Here is a 27,860-nt window from a genome sequence, read left to right as displayed (position 1 = left end):
TTGACCCCTCATAAAGCTTTCAGCTCCCGCCTTTTCGCACCTATTTTCCTCTCTGAACCCCTTTTATGTTTCGTTCACTCATCGTGCGCTCTTCTTTTGTATCCAAAGCATTCAGAATACCCTCTTGTACACGTACCTATTCTCTAGCAACATCAGGCAAAATGGCGAGCTTGGGCGCTCCTTCAAAGAAGCACAAGGTGACCATTGTGGGATCCGGCAACTGGTACGAAGACTCCTCTGATGAAGCCAATTGACTAACAGCTCGTGATAGGGGCTCAACTATTGCCAAGATAGTTGCTGAAAACACCCGCGCACACAAGGAACTCTTCGAGGAAGATGTCCAGATGTGGGTCTACGAGGAGAACGTAACAATTCCCAAGGAGTCTAAACTCTATGACGAAGCCAACGGCGATGCACCCCAAAAACTCACAGAGGTCATCAACAAGCACCACGAGAACGTCAAGTACCTACCGGGCATTCCTCTGCCCACAAACCTCATCGCCAACCCCGACATCCGCGACGCTGTCAAGGACTCCTCCATCCTTGTTTTCAACCTGCCCCACCAGTTTATCGCAAACGTCTGCAAGCAGATCAACGGACATATTCTCCCCTTTGCTCGAGGAATCAGCTGTATCAAGGGTGTTAATGTTACTGACACAGACATTAGCTTGTTCAGCGAGTGGATTGGCGATGGACTAGGTATCTACTGTGGTGCCCTCAGTGGTGCTAACCTGGCTCGAGAAATTGCCGAGGAGAAGTGGTCAGAGACAACCATCGCTTATGATCCTCCTGCTCTTGATAACAGCAGAGCTCCCACACCTCGATCCGGTAGCCCCAACCCAACAATGGGTGAGCTCCCTGAAGCCCATCACAAGGACGTTCGTGGTCGAACATCCAAGACAAAGTTGACCGCCATGCCCGCTGAGTACCCTCCTCTGGACCAGCACTGCTTCCGAACGCTGTTCCACCGACCTTACTTCCACGTTCAGATGGTTTCCGACGTCGCTGGTGTATCCCTGAGCGGTGCGTTGAAGAACGTCGTTGCTTTGGCAGCTGGTTTCGTCGATGGCCGAGGCTGGGGTGACAATGCCAAGGCAGCCATCATGCGTGTTGGACTTATGGAGATGGTCAAGTTTGGCAAGGAGTTCTTTGGTGAGACTGTCCACACCGCCACCTTTACAGAGTCATCTGCTGGTGTTGCCGATCTGATCACATCCTGTTCCGGAGGCCGTAACTTCCGATGTGCCAAGATGGCTGTCCAAAAGGGCATTAGCGTTCAAGAAGTCGAGAAGCAGGAGCTCAATGGTCAAAAGATCCAGGGTACAACCACCGCCGAGGAGGTGAACAGTTTCCTCAAGGCTCGAGGTCTCGAGTCGGAGTATCCTCTGTTCACAGCCGTCAACGCCATTTTGAACGGCGAGGCGCAGGTGGACGATATTCCTACTCTTATCCAGGATTCTTGATTACACTTTACTAGCGATTAGGTGGATTATAACATAGAGTGGCGTTTGTATGGGGGTGATTCTACTAGGTCAGCTAGACGGCAGCAGCTAAGTTAGGTACATTGAGAGAAGATGGAGGTACAAATCAAAATGAATATAGAATTAGCATATGTTTTATTGCAAATTTTATTGCATTCGAATTGTTTCAGTACGGCTTGTTGAGAGCTTTCAAGTGATATAAAGAGCAGGTCCCTTTACCTACCTGACCCTCGGGGTAATAAAAACAGCAGAATGGCTTACACCAAAAACCGCTGATCTCCCACCTAAATCCTTCTACTATTTCGTTACACCCTAACCTGGGCATTGCACCGCCGAAACATTTGAGAAGCTTGTCCTACCCGGGAACCGTCTTCTAAAAGTTTTTGACCTGCATATATGGATGGCTCTAACCTAATGCGACGTGAAACTGGTTGATGGAACAAAAGGAAGCCAGAACAAGTGGCACACACTTTGTTTAAACACGAACAAGACTTGTCATACACCGAGTTAAGCTTTAACTACTAAATACGACGATTTTCTAACGCTACAAAAGTTCCAACCGTTTCTCTTTTGTTGGTGGGAATCACAATGGCACGAGAGATGGTTCTGAGGAAGGAGGACCAGACAGCACAGCAACGATGACTTCTCTACCATCCAACATTCACCAATTTCACCCTCAAACCTCAAACCTATGTATCCTCATGCTATCTTCGACCCCGACCTAGTCGATCTCGACCATCTCCTAAGTTTACCGACATTCCTCTCGTCTATACGTACCGGACTACTCTTGCAGATCCAACGCCTCAAACACCACCGGCTTGACAGACCTGCCTGTTATCCGAACGCCTCAAACCTTGAGCTCTAGCATGTCGGCAACACCCGTCCTCAAAGTGCCTGCAATGCCGTTGTTGTACCTGGATTCCTCTCAACCTCAAACCCCTGACTGCAACGCGTGCGTACAATCCAACAATCCAAAGCATCCCAAACCGATGGAAACTCCTGAATATCGAAGGCTTTCGCATTCAGAATGGAAGTTCTTTGCGGCTGGAGTTGGGGGAATTCGCGACAAGGAACATGATGCGCCAATCAGTCCAACGAGTTCGTTCTGGCCTCCAAAGGGCCTCCCCCCAGGCCTGTATCGTGACACCATCTATCGTCGCACAATCTGTCACTACTCGTTTCACTTTACGGCTTATGTTCGCTGGATTCTATTGATTCTTCAATTGATCCTCGGTGCTGCTTTGACAGCCCTTGGACCCATGAGTTTAGAAAAAGGCACGCCCATCACTATTCTTGGGGCGTCGAATACTGTCCTTGCGGGGTTACTGGCCCTCTTTACTCACAGCGGTTTACCTGATCGATATCGATACGACAAAGCCGAGTTTGAGCGAGTCGAAGACCATATTCGAGAAATTCTCGTCACTGGCTTGGTACGCGCTGAAAAGTCTGTCAATGAAGCTCTCGCCGAATGCTACGACCGCTACAGACACGCCAAAGCAACTGTCGAGGTGAATGTGCCCACGGCTTATATCCCAAGCCAAAGTGTACCTCCAGGACAGCGGCACCAACCGACACAAGTGAACGAAGCGAATGACCCCATAACACCAACAAAGTCGCATAGGCCTTCGCTGCACAAGGAGCCTATCACACCAATTCGAACTCAGTCGCGAAACACTACACCCAAAGAAGAAACGGAAGAGAAGGGTCCAGTAACCAGAATTGGCGAATGATGCAAGGGCCAAATCTTCAACGTGGGCCGCTTATCAGATAAATTACCGACAAATCGAACTTGCTGCGTACCTGCATTAGCTTGGACTATTAAGGAAGATTAAACTGCAACCAAACATCCCAGCCCTTGCTCCGTCATATTGTTTACGCGCCAGCGACATCACCGCAGCCGTCCATCGAGATGGAGACAGTCAATGCAATGGGGATTGGAAGGACAGGAGTCACTTCAAGTAAACAGATCTGCAATTCTGATACAGACTACTAATGTTTCTTGTTCGCTTGTGACCTGAGACCCGGGGCTGCCCACTGATCATCTCAAGGCGCATGTCACGGTTTAATTGCTTCTTGGCGTTCCCCTCTTTAACCGTTATTGACGTGGTGCGACCAGGGGTTGTGTTCTGGGGTGACAAAAAGGTTGGCTTCAGTGAGCATTGGACACTAAATAACGAGTCAATTTAGGTTATTTTGGATCAGGACTGTGGTCATGTATTATTTACATCCCTCAACATGTCAACACTATTTCTGATACCCCAGGTCATAGCTTCATGGTTGCTTTGACCAAAGGATGACTCCCCCACTGCGGCCGTTTACACTAGACAAGGGCATTGTGACATAGTTGATCATCCAAGCGCATAATTAATTTACTTAAATCTCTCGCTGTGCCTCAAATGCGATGTCGTGTTTTTACTCCCTCAAGTCTGTCTGTCTCTACGCTACGTGATCATGTCTTTGTTATAGCCCACTACACTCATTTGTCGTATACCCACCCAAGTCATTCTTTTTGCTATTATTGAGATCATCTGAAACGATCTACTGCCATCATGATTTCTTCTCCGGCTCTTCCCCGCAGAGTGGTCCAGTTCCTCCTGGTTGTGGTTCTGGTCATCCTCTTTTTCCAGGTCAAGTTGAACTGGCCTCGGGAGAACAGCGAAATTGAGATCGCCACCACTGGACCTGTTCCGGAAGAACAGTACCTGGAGCGACTAAGACAAAAGATTGGTCTGTCCAGCGAGACTTCATGGACTGCTTGGAGAGTTCGTACTTCAGAGCTGGGCTCTGAGCGGACATCGATTACGGATATCGACAAGGACTTTCATTCAAACCAGCCCCGAGTTATTGATACCAAGGAACCTGAAAGGAGAAATCTGGTAGCTCGTCAGGAACTTACTCTTCCTGTTCTTGGAGGACCACGACCCAAGCAGGTCGACGCCTCTGCCTTTTTATTCGCTGTTTCGACAACTTATGATCGAGTCGTTAGAGACGACTACGCTGTTGCTAAGGACTGGGCGAGATGGATGACGGGTGGAAACAAGAATGGCAATGGAGCGAGTTTCTTGCTTGTTCTCGATCAGGGACATCACCAGCAGGCCGACAAACTCAACCAAGTTCTTGCGTCCTATGGTATTGATGCTCACGTCACTTACTCCGAGGGTCAGATGTCTACTGCAAAGAGATACTTTAACATGATTGAAACGGTCAAAAAGCACAGTGCTACACTTGCTCAAAAGGGACAGATGAAGCAGTGGTACGGCATTCTGGATGAGGACATCTTTCTTCCCAATCTATCTCATCTTCAACAACGCCTTTTTGCGTTCAACTCTGAAAAGGAACTCTACGTCGGCCTACCAAGTGAGCGGGGAGATTGGGCTATTGGCGAGGGTTACATGACTACATACGGTGGAGGAGCCGTCTTTCTTACACGCTCTGCTGTTTCGAAGATCCCGGAGCTGGCGTGTTTCAAGGATGTCCCTTCTGACCCCGCCAACACACAGCTCTGGGATAACCTTCTCCAGGACTGCATGACCAAGGATACCAAGACCAAGATGCGTATCCTTCCGAGCTTTTATTCGCCTAAGGACAACGACTTGTACTCTTCGCACTTGGACAGCTATGAGACGGGAGTCCAACCCCTGGCTCTGCACGACTATGAACATCGCCACCACCTTACACCCAGCCAAGCACATCTCGTCACTGATGTCTGTGGTGAAGCTTGTTTCCTCCAACGCTACCGGTTCCGCGACAACTGGGTTCTAGTCAACGGGTATACGATAACAGAGTACCCCGACGGTATCCACGTGTCCGACATGCCTCTCCCTACCACCGGTAGTACTCATCGCTCTCTCATCGGGCCCGTGAAACTCAAAGAGGACAAGGCTGATCGAAAGATGATTTTCTGGACGGGACGACGTAACGTGTGGAAGTTGATGGACTCTGTTACAACGCCCAACGGTGATGTGTGGCAGGCATATGTCAAGAGAGGTGCCCTGGACGAACTGGCTCTGAAGAAGAGATGGGGTGAAGAGGAGGGAGAGACTAAAGACAGTGTGATTGTTATGGTATGGGAAGCAGGAAATGATAAATGATGGTTATGGAGAATTCTTATATGTTTATGTTTTATATGATTGATCACTTTGATTTGGCTAGGATGGGATCAGGGTCTAAGCAAGCTAACTAACATGGAGATTCGGATTTTGATGTTTTATTGGATATACTAGAAGAAAAAGTAAACTGTTAAACAGTTCTCATAGTGCTTTTCTATTGTGCGAGAATAAGGTTGCCTTTGTGCCCTACTTTCTGTAACCCTTAACGCAGGGAAGCGAAAGGTAAAATTACCATTTCAGTTATACTAACCACCAAATGATTGATCACTTGGAGTCACTCAAAGGAACATTTGTTTGTTTTAGTAAAATTGCAAATTTGAATTGACGAACATAAACTGGCTTGGTATCCAAATTCAAAGTTGAAACAATAGCCGGTAAATCCAGACTTGGTATCGAAATAACAACAACGCCAACCCAAAAAATAAAATAAATAATGGGCAAATTAATCTTCATCCTCATCATCATCATCGTCGTCGTCAAATCCCTGAGCCTTGAGCTCAAGGTAGATATCCATCAGTCGACGAGTCTTTGGCTTCGCAAGGGACATAGGCTTGCCGAAGAACTCGGCGCGCAACTCTTCCATGGTCATGCCCGTAGCTGTCTCGCCCTCCTTGAGGTACTTGTAGTCCACGTACTCATGGAAAGCAGCATTCTCGGTCATGGGAGGGTTCCACAGATAGAACCACCATTGCAAGTCGATCTTTTCATCGTACCAACACTTGCCAGAGTTAAAAATATCCTGTTGGTCTTGGTACTCAATTACCCTCCACATGGCTTCTTCGGTGGGCTTGCAAATGGCGGTGTCTCCCCCTTGCACCTTGCAGCATTGGCCATTCGCCATCGGGGTCCAGGACCCGTCCATGCCGGAGGATGGGTGCCGACATGCGAACCCCATCAGACACCCATCCGACAGGGAAGCGTTGAACTTGGAGACTTCGTCTATCAGCTTGTCTGACGTATATTCCAGCAAGCAGCCTCCGCAACGTTCTGCCATTTCTCCTTCCTTGGAGAGGATGGCGGGGATGTCCTTGATGCCCCCCTTTGTCTGGGGCACTGGCATCCCAAAGTGCACGTGTTCGCACTCTGTGAAGGTAATGTCTGCCCGGCAGGCGAAGCAGACAGGTCCGAGATTTGATCCTTCGGCAAAGGCCAATTCGATACATGACTTGCCGAAGATGTGTCCGCATGGGAGGATCATGGCAGAATGTGTCATGCCATCCTCGTCTGTCTGATGTTGGCTGGGCAGCACTGTCATAGTATCGCGGCAGATGCCGCATTGTAGCTTGAGGTCTTCAAAAGAAACCTTACCATCTTCCAGGTAGGACTTAAGGACCGGCCAATTTGTCTCGGCACGCATCTCGTTCATTGTAGGCGTTGACGTAGTGGACATTGTTGTGAGTGTGTGTGTGTGATTGTGTGTGAATCAGAGTCTGAGTCTGAAGCAAGATTCTGCTTAGTAATAGTCTGAGTCTGAGTGTGTTTGAATGTGAAAAGAAGAAGGAATGATTTGGACCAAGAGGGAGGATCAGGTCTTTATATAGGTTGGTAGGCGGGAAAAACAGATATACTTTTCTGCTGGAACATAAAAATTGTTCGTGGCTTGATGGGGCTTTCGCCGGATGACTCAATAGAAACACTCAACATTAAAATTCGACTGGGGAAATGACACCACAAACAGTATGTCGTGAACTTTGACTTACAAAAGTATATGCGGCTGATATTCTTCGGACGTGGAAGCCGAAGGAATTGCCTAATTAGGCAATTACACAGATGTCCCCTGTCGATCCCCGCAGCATGGCAACATATTTTCGTCTGTCGTCTCAACCTCAATATCAGACTTTTCTACAGCTTCGAGACAAAGTCTTTAGTTTCTAGGCAAACTCTTCAATGAGTCACGATGCTATCTGTTGAGGGGCTGGGAACTGCATGGAAGCTTCACGATGAAAAGACAGTACGTATATTGAGGCTGGGACTAAGATAAAGCAATAAAACAACCACTATTCACTTCGAGGCTGGGACTCCATCTGGGCGCTTGCGTGACTCAATTATCCGATTATCGAAAGACTCTTGCCGTCTCGGTGAAATCAAAGCGTACAGCCTATGGTTCTGGCTTCCCCTTCCTATGTACATGTGTGTGGTTGCCCGGACAATAGACAAATGCCATCTGTGCTGCCCGGTAACTCCATCAGTCTTTGGGCCGCGCAACTCATAACCCATCTCAAGCTCCAGAACAAAATTAAGAGGTAACTAACGTAACCCAGTCATCTTGCGAGGATCTGAGGCCAACTCTTGCACAAAAAGGTCAAGTTTGAAGCTTATTCAACCCATAGAGAGCGTGAATGAGTTCATCAAGGGGCAAGAAGCAAGACTGAAAATTTAGTTTGGATTGCCCAACCAAGAGAGCCTATCGAAACGTAGAAGCTGTACCAAGACCATTTCCATTCCGTCTGCCCCCCATTGAGGCAATCGAGAATCGTCGGGCGTACGCGGCAGAAATTAATGTTGTCGAGAACCTCGTAGTTGGTACTGAGGTAGTAAACAGCATATGGTCGTGTGCATTCCATCCGAGTCTCACTGTAGATCATCAACTCAAATTCACCAAGCAATACACGGTGACTCCACAATGCAAAGTAGACTTCTTTGAACTGTGCGGCAGTCATTCGCAACCAGCACTTATGGCAGCTGTCGGGGATTTCAACACCCTCGTCAAGGACCTGTGGCACCAAGTTTATAGCTGCATGTTCGGCTGGCATGTTATGAGAGCCAAACCAGCGATGTCCACATCTGGCAAAGCGAGGTTGTTTTTGGCATATTGGACATTTGTTTTCCTTGGTACGCTCGTCATTTTCGCCATTGTCGCCATTGTCGACATTCTCGTTGAATTGTTGTTTGATGCACATTCTTCCAAAGATGTGGCCGCAGGGGAGTATGACGGTAGCATGGTCCTAACCAGAAGCCGCGTCGACCTGGTGTTGGTGCTGAAAAACTGTAGCGAGGTCCAAGCAGATTAAACACTTTATTTCCACATCCCTCAGATGTAGTTGTCCAGATAGGAGATATTGTTTGAGGGGGCCAATATGTTTGCTCTTTATCGGGGATGTCGTTGTGGTTCATGGTGGGAGGCGAGGCAGTAGTTGGCACGGTAAGTGATGATAAACGCTATTAATCGCTGGTAGATGTGTTTTCTTGATGATGGTTGGATGAACCTGTGATGTTTTGTTTTGTGTTTTGTTTTGTTGGGAGGAGTTGGGAGGAGTTGACTGTACCAATCTGTGCCAGTGCCAGTGCCTGCCAGTGCCTGTGCCTGTGCGCCTTCCTTTCTTTACACAGAGGACCAAAGAGAACACACCCATGAAGGTAGGTACGTTCTTGCCCAGCAGGCACTGATGGAAGGAGCCCCATAGAAGCTTCTCCGTACCTGTTCGCTACTCCATCTCCAATATAACTCCTTTTGCACTGTTGGGGCTCAGGCTTCAGGTTGCCCCTGGAGATTTCACTCTTCTCAGCCAGGTCTAAGGTCCACTTCCATGAAGGGGGCGACTCAACCTATATGTAGGTATGTAGGTACCTGGGTTGGTTACTACTGAGTAGTAGGCAAATATCGATGTAAGTGTTTCTCAAGGTTAGACTTTAGGCATCGCATCCAGATCAACACAGCTTTGAAACGACTAATAATAGATCTAAGTTTACTCAACCATGTGGTTTAGGCATCTAGAGGTCTTTTCCACTTGAAACTATAATGAGAGTCCAGCACTTCTGCGCGTGTATATGTTGGTCTCCTGATTAACATCTTTTTGTGGCGTGTCTTATGATTATCTTGCGGGCCATGGGACATCTTTAAACCTCAGCAAAAGTGTTTTTTCACCTGAAAAGTTTTTTGAAATCAAGGCCGGCAGTATTCAGTGATTCTGAAAAGTATATAATGCTGGCTTTCCTCCCTCCTACTATCATCATGTGTCCTCATACCCAAACCGCCGACATTGTCTCCAAGCCCCAGGAGACATAGTGGCCCGTTGTCAAGGCATCGATTTTGAATGGCGATATCTCTCTCCGAGACCTACACGTGATTTGTCCCATCTGCTTCGATACAATGAGTGCCAACCCCAGCACCTACGGTCCGAAAGATGAATGTGGCGACGACCATCGGGCAATCGTCCTCGCATGTGGCCACATGATCGGCAAATCGTGTGTCGAACTCGGTGATTTGGACTCCTGTCCCTTCTGCCGTGCCAGTCTCAAGCACTCTCGCTGTAGTCACCGCAACAAGGGAATGACGGTTCCCTGGGCTATCAAGGACCTCAACTCTATACCCCAGGAGTTGAGCAAGGGCGGCATTATCTCAAAACTTTGTGACTCCTGTCGAGCGCAGGTAATTTTGGGTCTCATGATGAGACGATTGGTGGTGATTGACGAAATATCTCAATATTGCAGAAACCTTTACCGCCGCCCATTGGGCATGTCGATAAAGCTGGGTGGAGTATATCACTATCTTGGAGGCCATATCGATGGCAAGACGCCCGTCTTGATCGAGACTCCAGCAGAATTAAAGCTTGAGTTCGGCAGATTCCAGCTGAAGCAACTTCAAATTGAGAATGATGGGCGTGTGTGGTTTGAAAGCTCCCTCGGTGATGCCGAGATCCAGTGCTTCACGTTTAAGAAGTCTAGAATGGCAGAAATATAGGCCATATACACGCACCTCGACGAGGAAGTTTGGCATCATCTCTTCTCTCTGTGACGACTGCCAGATGGGGGAAATGCTTCGTTTGGTGAGGAAGCAGTTGATAGAGGCTGACGAGAAAAGTCAGACTCTCAACAACCTTCCCACTCGCACTGTGGCCGTGTCGCTAAAGATAGGCCAAAGGTACAGCTTCCTAGGGGACCAGATTGATATTACCATGAATGCTGTTCCGATCGAGACTCCCGCCAAGATAAAGCTCGAGCTCGACGAGTTCAAGCGGGAGCAACTTCAAATCGAGAAGGATGGTCTTATGTGGTTCGAACAATCCGTCGGTAATATCGAACTCACATGCTTCGCCTATGAGAAGCCGAAAATGGCAGAAATCTGGACCATATACACGCACCTCGACGACTGTGACTATTACTATGACTCCGACGACGAGGACGAGGACGATACCTCTGGAGAGAAGCTCTCCTGAATATCTTGACTTGGCGTTTTTTTCTGGACAATTTTATGGAAAGAATTGTTTGCCATTTATATCCAAGATTGGTTATATGCATATATATATGCACGGTGTTGATTGTCTACCATATTTGTTTGTGTATGGCGTTTATTAGAAAAGGAATTGTTTTATATTATTATAACCAAAAATTGATTCGTTCTTACTCTCAATTATTATTGATATTCACACGTTCACTTGCATGCATATATAAATATTAGAGTTTACAAAATACTTCAATTTAATGAATAATGACCTGCATTAAACTTGTCTACCACTCTTTCCATTGTCCATCCCCCAAGACCACTGACCTCTAGACTTCTCAGTGTCTAGTACACAGCTATTAGCCCGCTAAGGCTGGTCGAATACTTGGTGCCCGATACGCACCACTGCATCTGCACGACCTCGCATGCCTACCGGTGGTGGATCCGCCAGAGCGAGCTCGATAGCTATGGAAGCCCATTTGTCTGCACTCTCGTCAGGCTCCAGAAGCGTGGCACGGAGCCTTTCCTCCCTGTCGTTCATGAAGTTATCCAGGCGAGTACGTAGGCGATCACTAATTTCATGATTCACATGACGTCTGTTGCCAATATGAACTTCGAAAATTGCCCACCGTTCACTCTTCTTGAAACACAGCATCGCCAGTGGGATTCCAATCTCTGCACGTATTTGCATCTCAGAGGGTTCGACCTCAACGCCTCCTGATACTTCGAGCTTCGGCTGGATCATCTCGGTGTAGATTCCCACGAGTTCGCACTTGATGCAAGACATGTTCAGGAAATCCAACCTCCGGATCCTTTCGAACATCTTTTGATACCCGTCTCCCTCAACTTTGAGTACCACTCCTATGTTGTCCAGGCATCCGCATGGCTCGAAGTACAAAGGAAAGCGACAAATAGGGCACTGGTGCTCTAGGTCTCTCACAGTCTTGGTAGTGTTCCTGAGATTGACCACGCAGGGGAGGCCAAATATGTGGCCGCAGGGGAGAATGTACGCATTGTGAGACGTATGAAGGATACGAGTGACACCCTCACGGACCTCACGTATGATGTCCTCATTGGTTGACATGTCTTCGAGGCATATGCCACATACCAGTTTCAGCCTCTGGGCAGCTGAGGGATCCTGGTCGAGGATTTCCTTGAGACGGGGGAAGAAGGTTTCGGTAACGGACGACATTTTGTCTCCTGAAGGGTGTTGTTAGTTGATTTGTAGTTAGTCGTTGACTGACCTTTGTTGTTGACTGTGTTAGCTGGTGTGTGTGGTCAGTTGAGTTGTGTCAGACGAGTTGATGGTTTGAGATCCTTCGGGGGGCAAACTTGGGTTATAAACACCATCTCGCCATGTTCTTGTCTGTTTGTTCTATACATTTGATCTCAAATATATACAAAGGCATTATATTGGTATCAAGAACAAAGTTCGTGTTGCATTGCAAGTTGTGCCCAGAAACGGTTAGCAGTTCAGCTTGGACGTGGTCGGGGCTGTAGTCGAAGAGCATGAACCAACCCACTACGGAACTAGGACAGATGAGCCGAATCAACGGATAATAAGAACGTTCAATAAAGCATTATTATTATTTTGGTCTATTCAATTTAGTTGAGTGAACTACCCATCATCTATTGACTAGGCCTGGTACTGTCCTGTAGTTGTTATGATCGCCAAAGCAGAGTAGACAGCCACCATCAGAGACCAAGGCAAACAAGTCACACACACTGGATTGTTCTTAGGTCATTTATTTTATCCAAAGAAGGCTAACCCTTGCCAACCTGGCAAGTTATATGGTAACTATAATACAGAAAGCAGAAAATCCTACCGGCACGCTCCTCTATGCTTTTACCCCGTCTAACGCCATACACACAACGCCCACAATGCGCCGCCTCGTTGTCTTCGTCAATAATAATACATCATTCTACTCGTACCGACCAATTCAGGAAAAGAAGTACTGGCTGTCCTTTAGGGCCTTGACATCAAAGTCGCCCTTTTGGGGCAGCTTAGGGAAGGCCATGGGACGCCAGATGGTGACAAACTTCTTTGCAGCGTGCTTGATCTCCTTCTTTGGGTTGATAACGTTTGCCTCAAAGTTGGTATGCTTGAGACGGTTAAGAAGGACGACGCTCAGCTCCTCAGCCGTTTCTGTGCTTTCAGGTTCCATCTCCTGCACGGCTTCCTTGACGGCCGAGGTGAGGCTGGATTCCGCCTTGGGAATCTCTCCCAGGCCACCACCCACATTCTCCGGATCCTGCTCACTATCGATCTCGTCTTCGGACATTTCCATATCTTCAAAAATCGAGGCTGGTGTTTGAATCTTCTCTGCGGCCTCCAAGTCCCACGGGTTTCCGGATCGAATAAGGTTGTTGCGCTTGTGCTCCAACAAGAGCTCCTCCTTCAGTGTCAGCTTGCTCTTTCTGCGGAAAGCCTTGATAGCATGCCCAGCAGGGCTATCTGCAGGGATGTTGGCCAGGTAGATTGAGCCCTTGTATCGTGCCTCAAACTCCACTGCCAATCGACCAACCACATCCTCCTCGTGGATTCGGATGAAAGCTTCTCGGAGAACTCCGTTCAAGATGTCAACATCAGCAGCATGAGTCCAGAAAGAGTCGTGGACAGCAGCAAAGTTTAGTCCCAAGTCGTCGCACTTGAGAGCGGATAGAAGCATGTGGCTGGCGTCCAGAGAGTGGATAAAGTTGGGAGGGAATCCTTGAAGTTGTTTCCTGCGATCAACGGGCTCAGTTCTACCCTGAGTGGGGTACGTAATAGCCTGCAAACAAGTACGGATTTCTCGAGTGGTGGATTTTCGGTACGGCTGGACGACGGGCATTCGAAGGGGAGTAGTCCACACAATGGTCGATCGGAATTGCGAGGTTAGCTCTTCCAACTCCTTCCTCTTGGTAGCGGTGGCGGTGCCGGTAGCGCCGGCGCCGGCGGCGGGAGTATCCTTTTCTTCTGCAAGCTGCTCGATCTGAGCCGAGGTCAAGGCCCTGCATGCTCGCGCGCCAATCTCACCCAACCAATACTGGATATCGTGGGCACCACGGAACATGGTTCCGAGAGCTGCAAAGATGTGCTTTGCGATGTATGTGGCGGTGACGAGATTAGGAATGCCAGTCTCCTTGTACATTTCTGGGTAAAGGGCATCCAGCTGTTTGCAAACTTGTTGCTTCGCGCCCGAAAAGGTGACACCGTAGACATTAGTCATGACTGTCTGCTTCACAACCTTTCTGGTAATCTTGCCCATGCAGTTCTGGCCGAGCTGGTTGCCCTTCTCGGCTTCTTTGGCGATCGACTCCTTGACAAGATTGGCAACAGCCATGTAAACATCAGCTGGTCTATCTCCAGGCATGAGGTTAACCTGCTGAGCACCCCAAGTATCTCCACCGAGTGCTGCATAATGCTGCAGACCGTTGCAGGTACCATCCTGGTGCACTGGCAGGCTGGAGACATATTTGGTGGGGTCCTCGAGATCGTGGGCAGCCTTTAGCTCGAAACAAGCAGCCAAGCATTGCCAGGGGTCTTCGGCCTTTAACCACCAGCGGCTGCCACCGAGAGGGTTGGTAACACTCTCGACAATGTTGGGCAGGTTTTCGGTGGCAAAGGCCTCTCTCTCAGTAAAGGAAGCCTTGTCATAGCCGTATAAGTTGGCCAAGTGAATCTTGAGCCATCTAAGGCCTTTCTCGCCGAGTTCCTTACCATTGGCAAACCTGAGCAGAGCACGGGTATGATCAGCTCCCATGTGGTTCAAGTATGTCGGGAGAGGATAAGCACGCCCTCGATAGTCCATGTTGTGGGGGAAGTAGATGACCTGCTTGCGGAATGCTCGAGCAATCTCGAGTTGCAGGTTCATATAACATCTCTGAGAATGAAGAGCAGCGCGCTCGTTCTCGACGGCCTTGACGTTTCGATACCAGGCTCGGCGAAGAAGGGGATCAGATCCTGTGGGCTCTGCTGGGGTGACCAGATTCGGTGTCAGGGTGGGCATATTGGCGATCGCATCACCACTGTTCCAGGCTTCTACCATGACGTCAAGAACGTTGTTGTTGATCCTCCATGGCGTCTTTCCCAGCACGTCCAGTCCCTTGAAAACTTGATCCATGTCGCCACGCTTGATAGCTGCTTTAGTGTAGAGCCTCTGCTCAACATCTCCCGTTTTGAGACGAACCAAGGTGGCTTTGCTTGACAGAAAACCTCCCTCGTTGATGCGCCTCCAAGGCTGAGGCTCAGAAACCATAGGGAGGTGCTTAGCAAGAAAGTCACCCATAGGTTCTCGTTTCAGGCGTTCAACGAGATCTGCGTTGATGAACAGCATCCCAACCTTTTTGCCCTTTCGGGGGGCATGCATGTGAGAAAACGCAGGTTGAATTTGGCTGATTCTTTCCTTGGAAATGGGATGTTCCCTCACAACCTTGACCTTTGCAGTTTCGATCAGAGACTTGACAAGGATTGACCCAACTCGGGCTCTGACTTGGACAGACCATAAGCCCATGGCGGGATTTTTGCTCAAGACTGGTTCGTCGGCATCTGTGATGGTTTTCTCCTCAGTGGCCTGAGTCTCAGCATTGTCTCCAGTAAACTTGACCTTGCGACGTCGGCGTTTTTCGAGCTCGGCATTTTCTTGTATTTGTGTGCGAATATCGTCCTGAGCCACACGGGACACATCGTTGAGTAGACGCTGAATGACTACGCCCTTATCCACACCCTGGATCGCGCTGGTATTGAGCAGGGTAAGAATTGTGACCGCAGCCAGCCTAGTGGGGTCTCCAAGTCTCAGAATCGGGCCGTAGATACATCGCTCCAAGTCTTCTTCGGTTTTGTTTTCACTCTCCTCGGACTCGTCGACCTTGAGAATCTCCTCTTTCAGGCGTTCTTCCATTGCTGTAAGCCACACTTGCATGCACGCGGCAAGACTAGTTTCTTCGTGCCTGTCATTCAGAGCCGTGTTGATGTGCATCTTGTCGAGGTTTTTCTTAGTAGTCCGCCATTTCTCAATAGCAATATCGATAGAGTCTCTTTCTAGGCGGGACTGGAATTCGCGCTGCTCTTCGCGTGGCAGTTTGGAAATGTCCACGTTTTGGAGCTCGTTAATGAGGTTCAGGTTCTTCTTCAGAACGTTGAGACCCTCTCCTCGTTGTGGTGTCGGTCGGATGTCGGGATACGCTTCATGTCCGGATGCTGCTGTGGTTTCGCCATGCCCTTCCTGTGTGTCCAGATGCTCATCCTCTGCCATGGTCACGTACTGAGCGTCGGATTCGGCTTCGGGTGCGAAAGTATAAGTTGGGCAAATCTCTGTAATGACGCCAAGATCTTGATCGCTAAGAATATCGGCCATGCTCAACACTCGCAAGCCGGATTCACCAGGTGCCATGCTCATGTATCGGTGTACAAGGCGCTCCAAGCGGGCACCACGCTCAGAGAGAAGCGAGGCCTTGAGCATGCATGCGATTGTTTCTGCAGTTTGTGGAATATCCGTGTTTCGTATTTGAAGTTCGTACCATTTGTGTAGCATCTCGGCTTGCTTTCGGTCGGGGGTCATTCGTAATTGTTCGAGAGAGGCGCGGAGGTATTGATTGTGCAAAATGATCATTTCGTCGCCAGGAATTAAGCCAGTTGCATTGAGTCGCTTCAGCACTAGGGCCGCTCTCTCTAGCTTGCCTACGCGGACACAAGCATCGAAAACTGGAATCATCTCCTCAACATCGCCGGGGACGCCCTTGTTGTTGATCTTGCCGAATGGTCGAGCTTCTGAAGGCTCGGGGACGGTCAATATGTTTGTCACCGGGTCGAAAGCTCGAAGGTCGGTATGAGATTGTAGAGGAGTCTGGAAGGGCTGCAGACCCGATCGGGCAAGCTGCTCATGAATGCCGCCATAATTGTTAAGTGGGAAGTCGTCGACGGCTGTGGCAAGCAGCCTGCCATGACGGCGACCAAGGGTTGTCGCAATATGTGGTTTCGAGAGAAGCCTTGATTGCAAGGCAAAGATGCCCTTTCTTGTTTGTCGAACGAGCATTATGATTTATACTGGGAGGGTCGAGCAAAGATATCGAGGACAGGCAAAAGCCGTCACTGCTGCCAGGCCGTAGAGGCGACAGCTCAAATCTTGGGGTCAGGGTTTTAAATAAAGAATGTAAAAAATTGTAAAGCCCTTCCTATTGAGCCACTTTCAGTCGATTATTATACTCTTACCAACAAGTTTTTCGAACCTGAAGGCGCATGCAGTAGAGCAAGTCGGGTCGCTGGGTCTAAATTTTTCTGTAAAGGCGAGGAAGTTTAGAACATCCACTAGAAGGGTCACGTGAAGGAAATCGAAGTTGTGGCAAATGAAAACAAGGGACTTTTCTTCCCCACTCAGTGACTCGACCATGCAAGCTGTTTGGTATCGTGAGAATTCTGTGAGCGAGTAATTATTTCTGTACCTTGTTTATGTTTGGTGATTTACTCTTTGTCTCCAATTGAGATTTTTTCTATCTAAATTCTCTTGCTCTCGCTCACATGTAAAATATATCAAAAATAGACTATCCATGTATACCCACTATATATATGACAGTTTCGGTACCGAGCTGAGTTCCCCACTTCACGACTGGGTTCTATCGTCTAGCCATGACGCTCGACGCCTCTAGCTCTTTGACATCTGAATTTTTGTCTTGAACAACTCGACAAGGCTCAAGATGTTGACTCGTCCCGTGGCCGCAGCATTGAGTTGCCGACAATGCCAATCTTCAATTATACGTGCTGTTGTGTCGCGTCCAGCCACGAGGCCTTTTCGCAGTTTTCCCCAAACATCACGATGGGCGACAGCGACAAGGTTTTATTCAGATGTCAAGACTACCGATCCGATAGGCGAAAAGGCCGCTTCAATTTCGCCCACACCCAGGGACATTTTAAATGATTCCATCGACGTTCCAGAGTCCGAGGAATCTGGCGACGTTCCCTGGTTTCTCGAAGTCGAACCTCCGCGACACCCCGAAAGTCAACATGCAGTCGAGCTGCCCAAGGTCCCCGAAGGCGCACCAGAAGTCATTGAGCCAATGATCAAATACATCTTTGAGGACATGGGCCTGGACGACATTTCTCTTCTGGACATGCGCGAAGTTGATCCTCCGGCTGCTCTTGGCCCTAATCTGATCATGCTCTTTGCGACAGCTCGCAGCGAACGGCATCTTCATATCTCGTCTGGCCGCTTTGTGCGATGGCTTCGAAAGAATCACAACATTTCCGCGCGGGCCGATGGATTAATTGGACCCGGTGAACTTCGTACAAAACTACGCCGACTTCGAAAAAAGGCAAAGCTCATGGGAACCAATACTGCCATTATTCCCGGTGGCGACAATGGCATCTCCACTGGATGGGTCTGCGTCAACTTTTCTTCCAGCGGTGACCAGACTAATGAAGCGGCCAAGGTCGATGATAGCGGTCGCTTCTCTGGATTCGGTGCGCCCCAGACTGGTACCACTGTGGTGGTTCAGTGTATGACAGACTCTCGAAGAGCAGAGCTTGACTTGGAAACTCTTTGGAAGGGTATTTTGAAAAAGAATTTAAAGCAAAACAGGCAAGCCCGCGGGGAGAAGATGGACAGTCCTGAGGAGCTCGAGAGACTTCTTGCATCCAAGATCCAATTACCCAAATCAGGATCTGCTCTGCAATGGCAGGCTATGCAGAATGCCTCTCAACGGCGTGCCTACACTACCAGCGCGCGACGACTGTTACCACGTCTTGCATCAGGGCATCGAAGTGCGCACCCTCGGGACGATTTTATCCATGCCAAACGCAATGTAGTGAACTCTGATAACCTACCTACGAAGGATACAAAGACACTCGCCCAAATCCGCGACCGGTTTGAGAATATACAACTTGCCGGACTACCCCTCACGCAGCAAATGTTATGCGAGTTTGTCACAGAAGCATTTGCAGGGACTGGATCGGAACCGCTTGCACAAGAACGACTCTCCCTGGTCGACCAGATACTCTGGACAGCCGAGGAGAGGGGCATGACGATCTGGGACTCTGCAATGTTTACCTCACTTGTCGAAGGTTTCTTGCTGTCGCCATCTTACAAGCAGCGGTCGTTCTCGAGAGCACAGACCAACATTCAAACCCTCATGGACCGGTCGGATTGCTTGTTTACCACATCTGAGCTTTGCCGCTTAGTGACGGCATATGGCAAGCGAAAAGAATGGCCTCGTGTCTGGGACATTTTATACAGACCACATTTACACAAACTTTCCAGGGCGCCAGAGCTCTACGCCTGTGTCTTTAAAGTTCTGGCAGATACCCGCAACCAAATTCTATGTATCGAGAATCTGCGCTGGATCTATATCGAAATGCTCAACGAAACGGAACCCGTCTCCATAACGGGCCGGGTCTATACCACCCTCAAAGACTGCATCAAAGTCTGCGACCCAGCGGCTGAGTATCTCCTAAAGAATGGCTTCGAATTTCTTCTAAGAAATAAACATCTTGGTGAGGCAACGACCAATATCTACAAGCAAGCAAGATTGAAGAACAGAGAATATCTTAATATGCTCAGAGAGGTTGAAGTGCTTCATAACGCACATATCAGAGCATAGTCAATCAAATGAGAAGATGAGTAGAATACATTTATACAAAATCACCACTTCTCAATCATCCGTATAATGTTTATATTTTGGAAGTCGTCGGGTCTCGTAGTCAACTCTTCTTAAGAGCCTCCCTCAACAACGGCGCAACCTGTTTTCTACTCGACGTGAGGTCATGCTGCCTCCATGCAAATCTACTATGTCCATGCTTATCCAACTCTCCATCCTTCCACATCTCCAGCTTCAGCTTCTCACCCGAGTCTGCCACGAATCTATCCACTGCCTCGCGACCTTGATCGCTGATACCCCACACAAGCAGATGTCGCTGGAACTCGCCGTCGGGATGCGACGTTGTCATTATACTCGCCACATCGAGATTGCGCTCCTTGACCCAATCCTCAAAGGCATCGAGCAGAGGCTCTGGGTTGCCCGCCTTGCTGACAAGATAGTCAAAGTTTTGCACGACGCAGCTGATTCCAAGCTTCAGCCCTGAGCCGTTCCACTCTTTATAGTCCTTTCGGAAAATATCGCGCAAGCTCAGCTCGGAAATGTCTTCTTTTACTGCAGAGATTTCGTCAAAGTAGGCTGCGCGGTCAAAGGGCATGCGTTCCTCCAGGAATGTTACAGCTTTGGTATCTTGCTCGCGCACCTTGGCTTCAGCTGTCATGTTTATCGTATCGGACATGATAGGTCCGATAGCGAGTCTGACAAGCTTTTCGTTCTCGGTGGCTGCGTCGCTGTCTTGAGCATCCTTGGTCGAGAGCTCTTCCCAGATTTCGCGCGTCTCGTCCACAACCAGACTCATGCAGCTTCCACAAGTTTCGACGACTCTTGGCTTGGCATCCTTTCTCACAACATCCTCATCTGCGTGGTGGTCGACGCAGCCAGTAACTTGCTCCGAGTACTTGGTGAGTGGGCCAGTGAGTGAATTATGATCAACTAGCAACCAGCGCGTCTCTTCAGGCTTCAAGTCTGGAAGCTCAGATAAAGTCAAGAGATCTTTTAGAGTCAGTCCAGCATGCTTGAGAACAGCCGACATTTCAGTGCGAAGAGCCAGATCCTCGCGGGGCAGGTTTGAGAGGGGGATGTGTAGGGTATGAGGAGGGGCATGACTGCGAAGATAGGCATAAACCACAGCTGAGCAAAGAGAATCGAGGTCTATTTATGTTAGTAAAATTCATTTCGAGGTTCCGTCAACTTACCAGCTGACTCATTTCCTACAACAAAAGTAAGAGGTCCCTTTCGTTGCGAAGCGGGAGCTGTCAAAGCCGCCTTGGCCTTGACCAAAAAGCCGCCCAAAGACAACCTAGTAGACATGTTGAAGTCGATTCAATCTATACTTGAAACAAAAAAGAAGAGTAGAAAAACAAAAGACCGACCAACTCACAAAAAGAGTCCCTGCATGTATATTTATGTAGAATGTTAAAGTTAGTTGCTCTAACTCTAGCGATTTTAAGACGTCACTAAAAGGCTCTTTTTTGCAGGGGGATACATGTCAGCCACAAAAAAAACTGTCACTTGATTGCTACAGAAGTGCCCCATCTTTCCTACAATTGGAGGATGATGGTAATATGTTGGTTGGGTTGGGGATTCGGGTCTTGCTGACGGGAAGTAATAATGCACAAGATATATGATATTAAAAAGGCTTTGTCTTGGTTTGTTAGTAAGGATTTGCTGTTCATTGCATTGAATGTGGCTGACGTGCAGATGCAAGTGGTATGCATGAACTTTGCGAGGGAAGGAGCGTCCCCTAATACATTGTGACAGTAGGTTTCCATCATCAACAATTACAACAATTGTAAGCCTTTGTGGCGTAATGGCTAACGCGTCTGACTTCTATGGAAAACGAAATCAGAAGATTGCGGGTGTCTTTTTTTCTGTTTTGCTAATATATCCCATCATCCGTGAATAACTTTTGGACTTTTCTGTAGCGTTGGTGCTCTGATATGAACTGTTTTTTGCGCCGATGTTCTGGTGTCAGTTTTTCAAAGGAGGCGCTAACACGTGCCATCCCGAATTATGTGGGGTTCCCGGCGCACGTGTATAGATAAGCGGATGAGACTGAACCCTTCCGAGGTCCGTTACACGATTGAGGAATGGAATGGCAAAAGAAAGACTACAGACATAGTACATGTTTTACTATCCTATGCTATGTAGTTAAGTGCGTTATGACGATATGATTTTCAATGTTGATGGGGTCCAGCGCCCGCTGTGGCCGTTCAACAGTTGGCATGAGACGTGCGAGCACATATTCTGCTTAGGTAGGAGATAATAGGAATGTTGTATTGACAATCACTCTCACGGACTGATCGAAGCTTTACAGATAGATTTTTTATCTCATGATGCTGAACTCTTCATTGTTTTGTAAATAGGCTGTTGCCATAGACAAATTTGTTGTTTCTGAATGAGTCGCAAGCAACGAGCGTGACGAATGGAACAAGACGTCTATGGGATACCCTCTGGGTATCAGAAAAATGGGCCGCTGGAAGCATAAGAGATGAAATTAGTAGATCAGCTTATGTTACTTAGACTATGATCTTTAGGCTATTTATTTTTGCATCCTAAGACTTAGGAGGCCAACTTTTCTGCTACCTAGTAGGATACCTAGATTATAGAAACTTCCCCGTGGAACAGATGACTCTGACAGAGTGCTTGGTGTATCTTTGAGGAAAGCTCTCGAGGCTTTGCTACTAGACATACCACGGAAGCCTCACAACATGGAGTTCAACGAACAGGGCACGCATCGGCTATTGTTCATGGATATGTCTATCAATATAAACGACCGGCTGTCCACAAAGAAAACAAATACTGAGAGTCTTGTATACAGGCGATATGGCCTCACATACAAATCATTATTAAACCACATACGCGCCTGGGGTTGCATCGCATAGATCAGAATCCCTAACAAAAAGCGAGTAAAGGCCGACAAAATGGCACCAAGAGCAACAAGGGCCTACCTCGTGGAAATTGAAGGACCATGGCTCGATATACAAGATTCGGATACCTGATACCAACACGATTGTTGGTACTGCCTCGACACCATGACATCCTCGTTCAGGGGAACGCTGCATATGGCGGTTTCAGTATCTTAGTTGGCGGCATCCCCAGATCCAGAAATTCGATAGCAAGTCATTTCCGGCTGCGGCAAAACGCCATACAACTCCAGCTCGATCCAGACAATAGTATTGGATCAAGCTCAAAGAAGCAACATTGTTCTTACAACACCGCTCATACGCACTCCATGTTATTATAATGGAAAAGGCAGATGACGCAGCTACCTGGTTCTCGGGACATTGTCGAAACGTATGTACACTTAGGCTCTGAGAACAGGCGACCCGTAGCTTCGATAGTACATACTACGACTAGCAATTCACGATATGTTTGAACAGTTCCCTTTTTTATTGTTTTTTCTATCTTTGTACGTACCGTTCGGCCTACCTTCTGAATGATAGAATTGCGCGACATCTTATTGTGATGGAGTAACACGATAGGGGCATACATGGAGCCAATTGTTCAGTAGTATGCATCACTAAGATGTAAAAGCAGCAACATAATACAAAACATACCTATTTACGGTGATTTAATGTAATATAACTGTGCGGAAATGTTTTCTTTTTTTGTTTGCCATTTACTATGAGCACTACGATGGTGTACCAGCGGCTCTCACGGTTGGTTGGAATCTAACCTGCAAATGATACAACAGCCCGTGAGTAAGCTTCATGTGCAGCTGTATTTGAAGTGGGTGACAAAAACACTGTCTAAAAGTTGACAATACAATCTGATGTACGTGATCTATGCCATCATAATAGAGGAGGAAATTACCACACATTAGCTTCTATCCGTAGCAGCCACAGAACAGAGTAGACAGCAAATGTCAGAGGGTATACAACTAGGAAAGATGGGCTGAGTCGACAGGTCATAGGAATCTTCAACAGTAAATGAAGTTTAAATTATTCTTTTAGTCTTTTTAATTTAGTTGACTGAATTACCTATCATCTGTTGGCTAGGTAGACTTGGTAATTGGTTGCTGTTGAGAATCTTGTTGTACCCTGTAGCAGTAGAGAATGTGATACTCGAACCCTGCAAATGCGCAGCACCCAACGATTTAGCAGATCGATAGCAAGGTAAAAGGCCTGCTATTACCATTTATGGGATGTTCTGGGTAACGATCAACCTATTAAACGACCATGATCATCAGTGACACTTGTGTTGTTCTTGTCCTGTCCACCCTGCTGGATCAGGGAATGGTTGCATATTTGATGTCATTTCCACACACGCACTCGACCGACTACGACGCTAGGACTTGGACAATCAGGCCTCGCCCCAGTTACACATGCGGAGCTGGATAGTCCAAGACGAGGCCCTTTTGTGTACAGGAGGAACTGTAGCGGCTTCATAAGAGACGGAATTAATAGACCAATTTATGTTATTTAGGTTATGCTTCTAAAGACTACTTACTTTTTTTGTATGCTAGACTTGGGAGGCTAGCTTTTCCACTACCTAATAGCGGTCTATTTGACATTATGCACAGACATCTCCCTATTGTTCTAGACGAACTAATGCCAAGATTGATCATTACGATACGCTCTACCCAATGATTATCAATATTTGTTGACATACTCGGGAACGGTTAAAGCGGTATACAACCGATCTTGGCAACTCCTTAGCCTTCAAAAAGGGTGTGATGCACGAGAATGACTGGTCAATATCCAATCATCAGCATAGCTTGAGATCTGACAGTCTAAGTGGCGGAATAATTTAGTCACTTTGTCCTATCGCACCTAGGGTCCATTAATATCCATTTTATTCAATCAATGTTACATTCCGTAGCACAGTCTGAGACCCCAAGACTGCCAATAATTCAAGGTGGAACCTAACAAATGAGTCCCAAAAGACGGTGGAGAGGAGTTGTAGACTAAGTGTATGCGTAAATTTAGCGAAAATAGCAATAACAAAGGAATGACAAGACACCTGAACAAAGCAAGCAAAGAAGCGCGCGGCTCAGAAGAGAAAGATCTATTTTTATTTCTGTCCATCTAGTGCCCGTTTCCTGTCTGCACACAAAGACAACGACAGCCAACGAATCCCAGACATGCAGAGAGTTTCGTTACAGCACAAAGGGGGACAAGACCTTGTTTCAGCGCGAAGAAAAGAACCAATGAAGCCTCTGATGTCATTATACATCCTGGAAGCCCAGTTTTTTCTTTGACGTGGGGAGAATTGACCCTGTCGGCTAAGCACCCGGTACTGTGGTTGTCAGAAGACTGTACTTTTGATGCCGTGGATGAGGGAATTAGAAAGTCAGTTACTCGCATACTACAGAGTGCCTAGCTGTGCGTTCTACTGGGGATCAGAGCAGAAACGTCACCCTCAAGTCATAGACTAGAAAAATAAATAGCCTAAGAAGTCTGATCTAAGTAGCATAAGCTGACCTACGACTTTCGTCTCTTATACTGAGCGGCCAATGTTTCTGATGTTCTGAGGATAACAGTACACTTCTGTCAGTTGCGTGTCTATTTTCTGACTGCATCAGTCGACAGGTTCCTTTTTCTTGCGTTCGCACAGCGCCTACCCCAGTAAGAGGCCCCTGTAACCTAGTCGAGATTGTAAGCGAAAATGCCCAATCATGTTCCGACCTCGTCCCATTCTGGAATTGGTTGCCGCCCATCCAAGGGCAGGGGCTACCAGACAGTCATGACGCGCGATTGATAGTTGGCTTAGACCCAAACACCAAATATCTTGGAAACTCAAATCTAAGATTCTCTTTTTTTCTGTTACATCTCCATCCCAACATTTGCGTTACCCATTATACATCACCCATCACCCGTTATCCGATACCGATTATTGCGACTGGTCACTGCTGCATTCAACCGTGAAACTCTACTATTCGACACTCTAATTCACCTCTTCTCTTCAGGGTATCAGAAAAGCTAGCTGCCAGCAGCGTAAGAAGAGATACAATAAATACCTACCTCTAGGTGAGTTTATGATACTTAGATGACACTTCTTAGGTTATTTATCCTTCTACCCTAAATCTTAGACTAACTTTTCTAAACAGCCTCTGCAATACTCTACGGATTGGTCCCTCGAAACGTCGTTTCCCCCTCTTGGGGTTCCTCCTAGCTCGTCTAATCGACACAAGCCCGAACCCAACATGTCTTCTACAGGATCTGACGCGGCGTCGGCGTCGGCGTCAGAAACAGGAACAGCTGCCTCGGGCACAGACACAGCATCAATAACCGGTTCCCTACTGAGCTCGTTGCTCTCGACGATCTCTGCCACCGAGACCCCGACCTCTTCCTCTTCCTCCGGACCCACGAGGACGACTTCGGGCCCCATTTTTTCTGCTACACAGAGCAGTGCCGCAGATAAAGATAAAGGAATTGGAATAGTCAGTTTCTTGACTGCCGTAGGCGTAGCTGTTGCCATCTTCGCCGTGCAGATCCTCCTTTTCCTCCTTTTAAGGAACAAGCTAGCCCGTATCTTCAAGCCGAAAACCTACCTCGTTCCCGAACGAGAACGAACCGAATCGCCCCCGAATAAACCACTTGCTATGTTGAAGACCCTATGGCACTATGGAGATCGCGAAGTTATCGAAAAATGTGGTCTCGATGCCTACTTCTTCCTCCGGTACCTCAAGACTCTTCTCATCATCTTCCTACCTATCGGAGCTGTTGTCATGCCTATTCTGATCCCCTTGAACTATGTTGGCGGTCTTGGCCAAAAGATCGACGTAACAGACGACGACAATCAGATTGATGGATTACCAACAGGTCTTGATACACTTTCGTGGGGTAATGTGGCCCCTAAGAATTCGGGTCGATATGGGGCCCATCTTCTTATGGCCATCCTAGTAGTTATCTGGGTCTGCACGGTATTCTTCTTCGAGCTTCGAGTATACATCAAGGTTCGACAGGATTGGCTTACAAGCGCCGAACATCGTCTAAGAGCTTCGGCCACTACTGTCCTTGTCAATTCGATTCCTTCGAAATGGCTTAGTGAAGAAGCCCTGATGGGCCTCTTTGATGTCTTCCCTGGAGGCATCAGGAATATCTGGCTGAATCGGGACTTATCAACACTGTTGGACAAGGTCAAGGAACGAAACAACATCCACCTCCAACTCGAACAAGCACAGACGGATCTCATCAAAGACGCGAAGAAGGCACAACTCAAGCAACAAAAGGCCGAAGAAAAGAAACGGAGAAGAGAGTTCAAGCTTAAAGCGATGACTAAGCAGGAGAGGGCTGATAAGAACGCCCGCGAAGACGCAGAAGCTCAGCGACGAGCACAAGACGGTTCAGGTACTGCTGCTGGTGATCAACATAACGTCCCTCACAGCGTAGATGCCGGAGTCCGTGAGTCACAGCACGAGGCCTTTAACCGTGACTCTGAGGACCTTCATGGGCATGATCACAACAAGAAGAAGGGGTTTAAAGTACCCCTCCTCGGCGACCCGCTCGTCAAGGTTGGGCAAGGCATCCTGGGTGTTGTGTCAAAAGCTGGTAACAACGTGGACGAAACGATAGAGACAACAAACGGATTCATCGGACTGTCACAAACTACGCACTCTCGGAATGCATCTAGGACCACGAATCGAGGTCCCGAACGACCTTCGGTGGATGACGACGAGGAGCTCAATTCTCCATCAGATACCCTCCGTGTGCAGAACCAGTCGCAAAATAGTATGCGACGTTCTGGTGAAAGCACGGCTGCAATCAACCCCAATCGGGGGCCCCTTGGCGCCGTTGGCAACACTGTCCGAAAGATTGATGATATAGACGAGATCTACAGCAAGGAGGAAGCCCAATGGTGGCAGTTCTGGAAGCCACCCCCCGGTGCCTACGCCTCGCCAGTCCCCCAAGGAGACGTCGCAGAGGCTTTCAAGCAGAAAAAGACAAACGAAAGTAAGCCTCTTTGGAAGAGAATTAAATATGCTCTACCTTTCGTAAGCCCAGAAATCGAGGCCGAGCCTTTGGATTATCCTACACCCCACAACACCGAGTACGACGAAGCTGCGGAACCTGCAGAGTGGGAGAAATATCTTAAAAAGAAAGATCGCCCAACCCATCGTCTTCCCCTTTTTGGAAAGTCATGGCTGTTCCCGATACCGTTTGTCACGCAAAAGGTCGACACAATTTACTGGTGTCGGGAGCAGCTGGCCCGTCTCAACGTGGAGATTGAAATGGATCAACAACATCCAGAGCGATTCCCTCTCATGAACTCGGCCTTTATCCAATTCAACCACCAAGTTTCGGCTCATATGGCTTGCCAGAGTGTTATTCATCACGTACCTAGGCAGATGGCCCCGCGAATGAACGAAATTTCACCCAAAGATGTCGATTGGGACAACATGGCGTTCAGCTGGTGGCAAGAGTGGCTGCGATCGGGAATCGTTTTTGCCATTGTTGTTGGCATGATTTTCCTCTGGGCCATTCCTGTGGCCTGGACAGCTGCGCAAATCAACTTGACAATCTTATTAGATCAAACTCGTGGCTATCTTTCCTACAAGCAAGGGAGGCAGTCCACAATATCGCCAAGGCCGTTGCCGGT

At 48.0% G+C, this 27,860-nt stretch overlaps 11 protein-coding genes across 11 annotated transcripts; 6 read left to right on the top strand and 5 right to left on the bottom strand.

The window, feature by feature from the left end:
- Positions 1-77: 77 nt before the first annotated feature.
- Positions 78-1,590, top strand: FGSG_05023 (glycerol-3-phosphate dehydrogenase). The gene is made up of 2 exons (XM_011325203.1): positions 78-223; positions 272-1,590. Exons 1-2 carry the CDS (start codon positions 162-164, stop codon positions 1,461-1,463), a joined length of 1,254 nt encoding a protein of 417 aa, XP_011323505.1. The 5' UTR covers positions 78-161; the 3' UTR covers positions 1,464-1,590.
- Positions 1,591-2,347: 757 nt separating this feature from the next.
- On the top strand, positions 2,348-3,211 carry FGSG_05022 (uncharacterized protein; the record flags this gene model as incomplete). Its single annotated transcript, XM_011325202.1, has 1 exon — positions 2,348-3,211. One exon carries the CDS (start codon positions 2,348-2,350, stop codon positions 3,209-3,211), a length of 864 nt encoding a protein of 287 aa, XP_011323504.1.
- An 819-nt stretch (positions 3,212-4,030) lies between these two features.
- On the top strand, positions 4,031-5,572 carry FGSG_05021 (uncharacterized protein; the record flags this gene model as incomplete). Its single annotated transcript, XM_011325201.1, has 1 exon — positions 4,031-5,572. One exon carries the CDS (start codon positions 4,031-4,033, stop codon positions 5,570-5,572), a length of 1,542 nt encoding a protein of 513 aa, XP_011323503.1.
- A 460-nt stretch (positions 5,573-6,032) lies between these two features.
- Positions 6,033-6,980, bottom strand: FGSG_05020 (uncharacterized protein; the record flags this gene model as incomplete). Its single annotated transcript, XM_011325200.1, has 1 exon — positions 6,033-6,980. The coding sequence occupies one exon, from the start codon at positions 6,978-6,980 to the stop codon at positions 6,033-6,035; it is 948 nt and encodes a 315-aa protein (XP_011323502.1).
- A 986-nt stretch (positions 6,981-7,966) lies between these two features.
- Positions 7,967-8,490, bottom strand: FGSG_05019 (uncharacterized protein; the record flags this gene model as incomplete). Its single annotated transcript, XM_011325199.1, has 2 exons — positions 7,967-7,994; positions 8,024-8,490. 2 exons carry the CDS (start codon positions 8,488-8,490, stop codon positions 7,967-7,969), a joined length of 495 nt encoding a protein of 164 aa, XP_011323501.1.
- A 1,854-nt stretch (positions 8,491-10,344) lies between these two features.
- FGSG_05018 (uncharacterized protein) lies at positions 10,345-10,746 on the top strand (the record flags this gene model as incomplete). Its single annotated transcript, XM_011325198.1, has 1 exon — positions 10,345-10,746. One exon carries the CDS (start codon positions 10,345-10,347, stop codon positions 10,744-10,746), a length of 402 nt encoding a protein of 133 aa, XP_011323500.1.
- Positions 10,747-11,118: 372 nt separating this feature from the next.
- Positions 11,119-11,943, bottom strand: FGSG_05017 (uncharacterized protein; the record flags this gene model as incomplete). The annotated part of the gene is made up of 1 exon (XM_011325197.1): positions 11,119-11,943. The coding sequence occupies one exon, from the start codon at positions 11,941-11,943 to the stop codon at positions 11,119-11,121; it is 825 nt and encodes a 274-aa protein (XP_011323499.1).
- Positions 11,944-12,691: 748 nt separating this feature from the next.
- FGSG_05016 (uncharacterized protein) lies at positions 12,692-16,765 on the bottom strand (the record flags this gene model as incomplete). The annotated part of the gene is made up of 1 exon (XM_011325196.1): positions 12,692-16,765. The coding sequence occupies one exon, from the start codon at positions 16,763-16,765 to the stop codon at positions 12,692-12,694; it is 4,074 nt and encodes a 1,357-aa protein (XP_011323498.1).
- Positions 16,766-17,423: 658 nt separating this feature from the next.
- Positions 17,424-19,322, top strand: FGSG_05015 (uncharacterized protein; the record flags this gene model as incomplete). Its single annotated transcript, XM_011325195.1, has 1 exon — positions 17,424-19,322. One exon carries the CDS (start codon positions 17,424-17,426, stop codon positions 19,320-19,322), a length of 1,899 nt encoding a protein of 632 aa, XP_011323497.1.
- Positions 19,323-19,422: 100 nt separating this feature from the next.
- Positions 19,423-20,627, bottom strand: FGSG_05014 (uncharacterized protein; the record flags this gene model as incomplete). The annotated part of the gene is made up of 2 exons (XM_011325194.1): positions 19,423-20,468; positions 20,513-20,627. The coding sequence occupies 2 exons, from the start codon at positions 20,625-20,627 to the stop codon at positions 19,423-19,425; spliced, it is 1,161 nt and encodes a 386-aa protein (XP_011323496.1).
- A 4,837-nt stretch (positions 20,628-25,464) lies between these two features.
- On the top strand, positions 25,465-27,625 carry FGSG_12668 (uncharacterized protein; the record flags this gene model as incomplete). Its single annotated transcript, XM_011325193.1, has 3 exons — positions 25,465-27,214; positions 27,266-27,379; positions 27,606-27,625. 3 exons carry the CDS (start codon positions 25,465-25,467, stop codon positions 27,623-27,625), a joined length of 1,884 nt encoding a protein of 627 aa, XP_011323495.1.
- Positions 27,626-27,860: the final 235 nt, after the last annotated feature.

The sequence above is a fragment of the Fusarium graminearum genome, chromosome 3 (assembly GCF_000240135.3).
Source record: "Fusarium graminearum PH-1 chromosome 3, whole genome shotgun sequence".
NCBI classification, from domain to species: domain Eukaryota; kingdom Fungi; phylum Ascomycota; class Sordariomycetes; order Hypocreales; family Nectriaceae; genus Fusarium; species Fusarium graminearum.
Note: the sequence above shows the minus strand (reverse complement) of the source record. Positions and strands in the feature narration are given on the sequence as shown.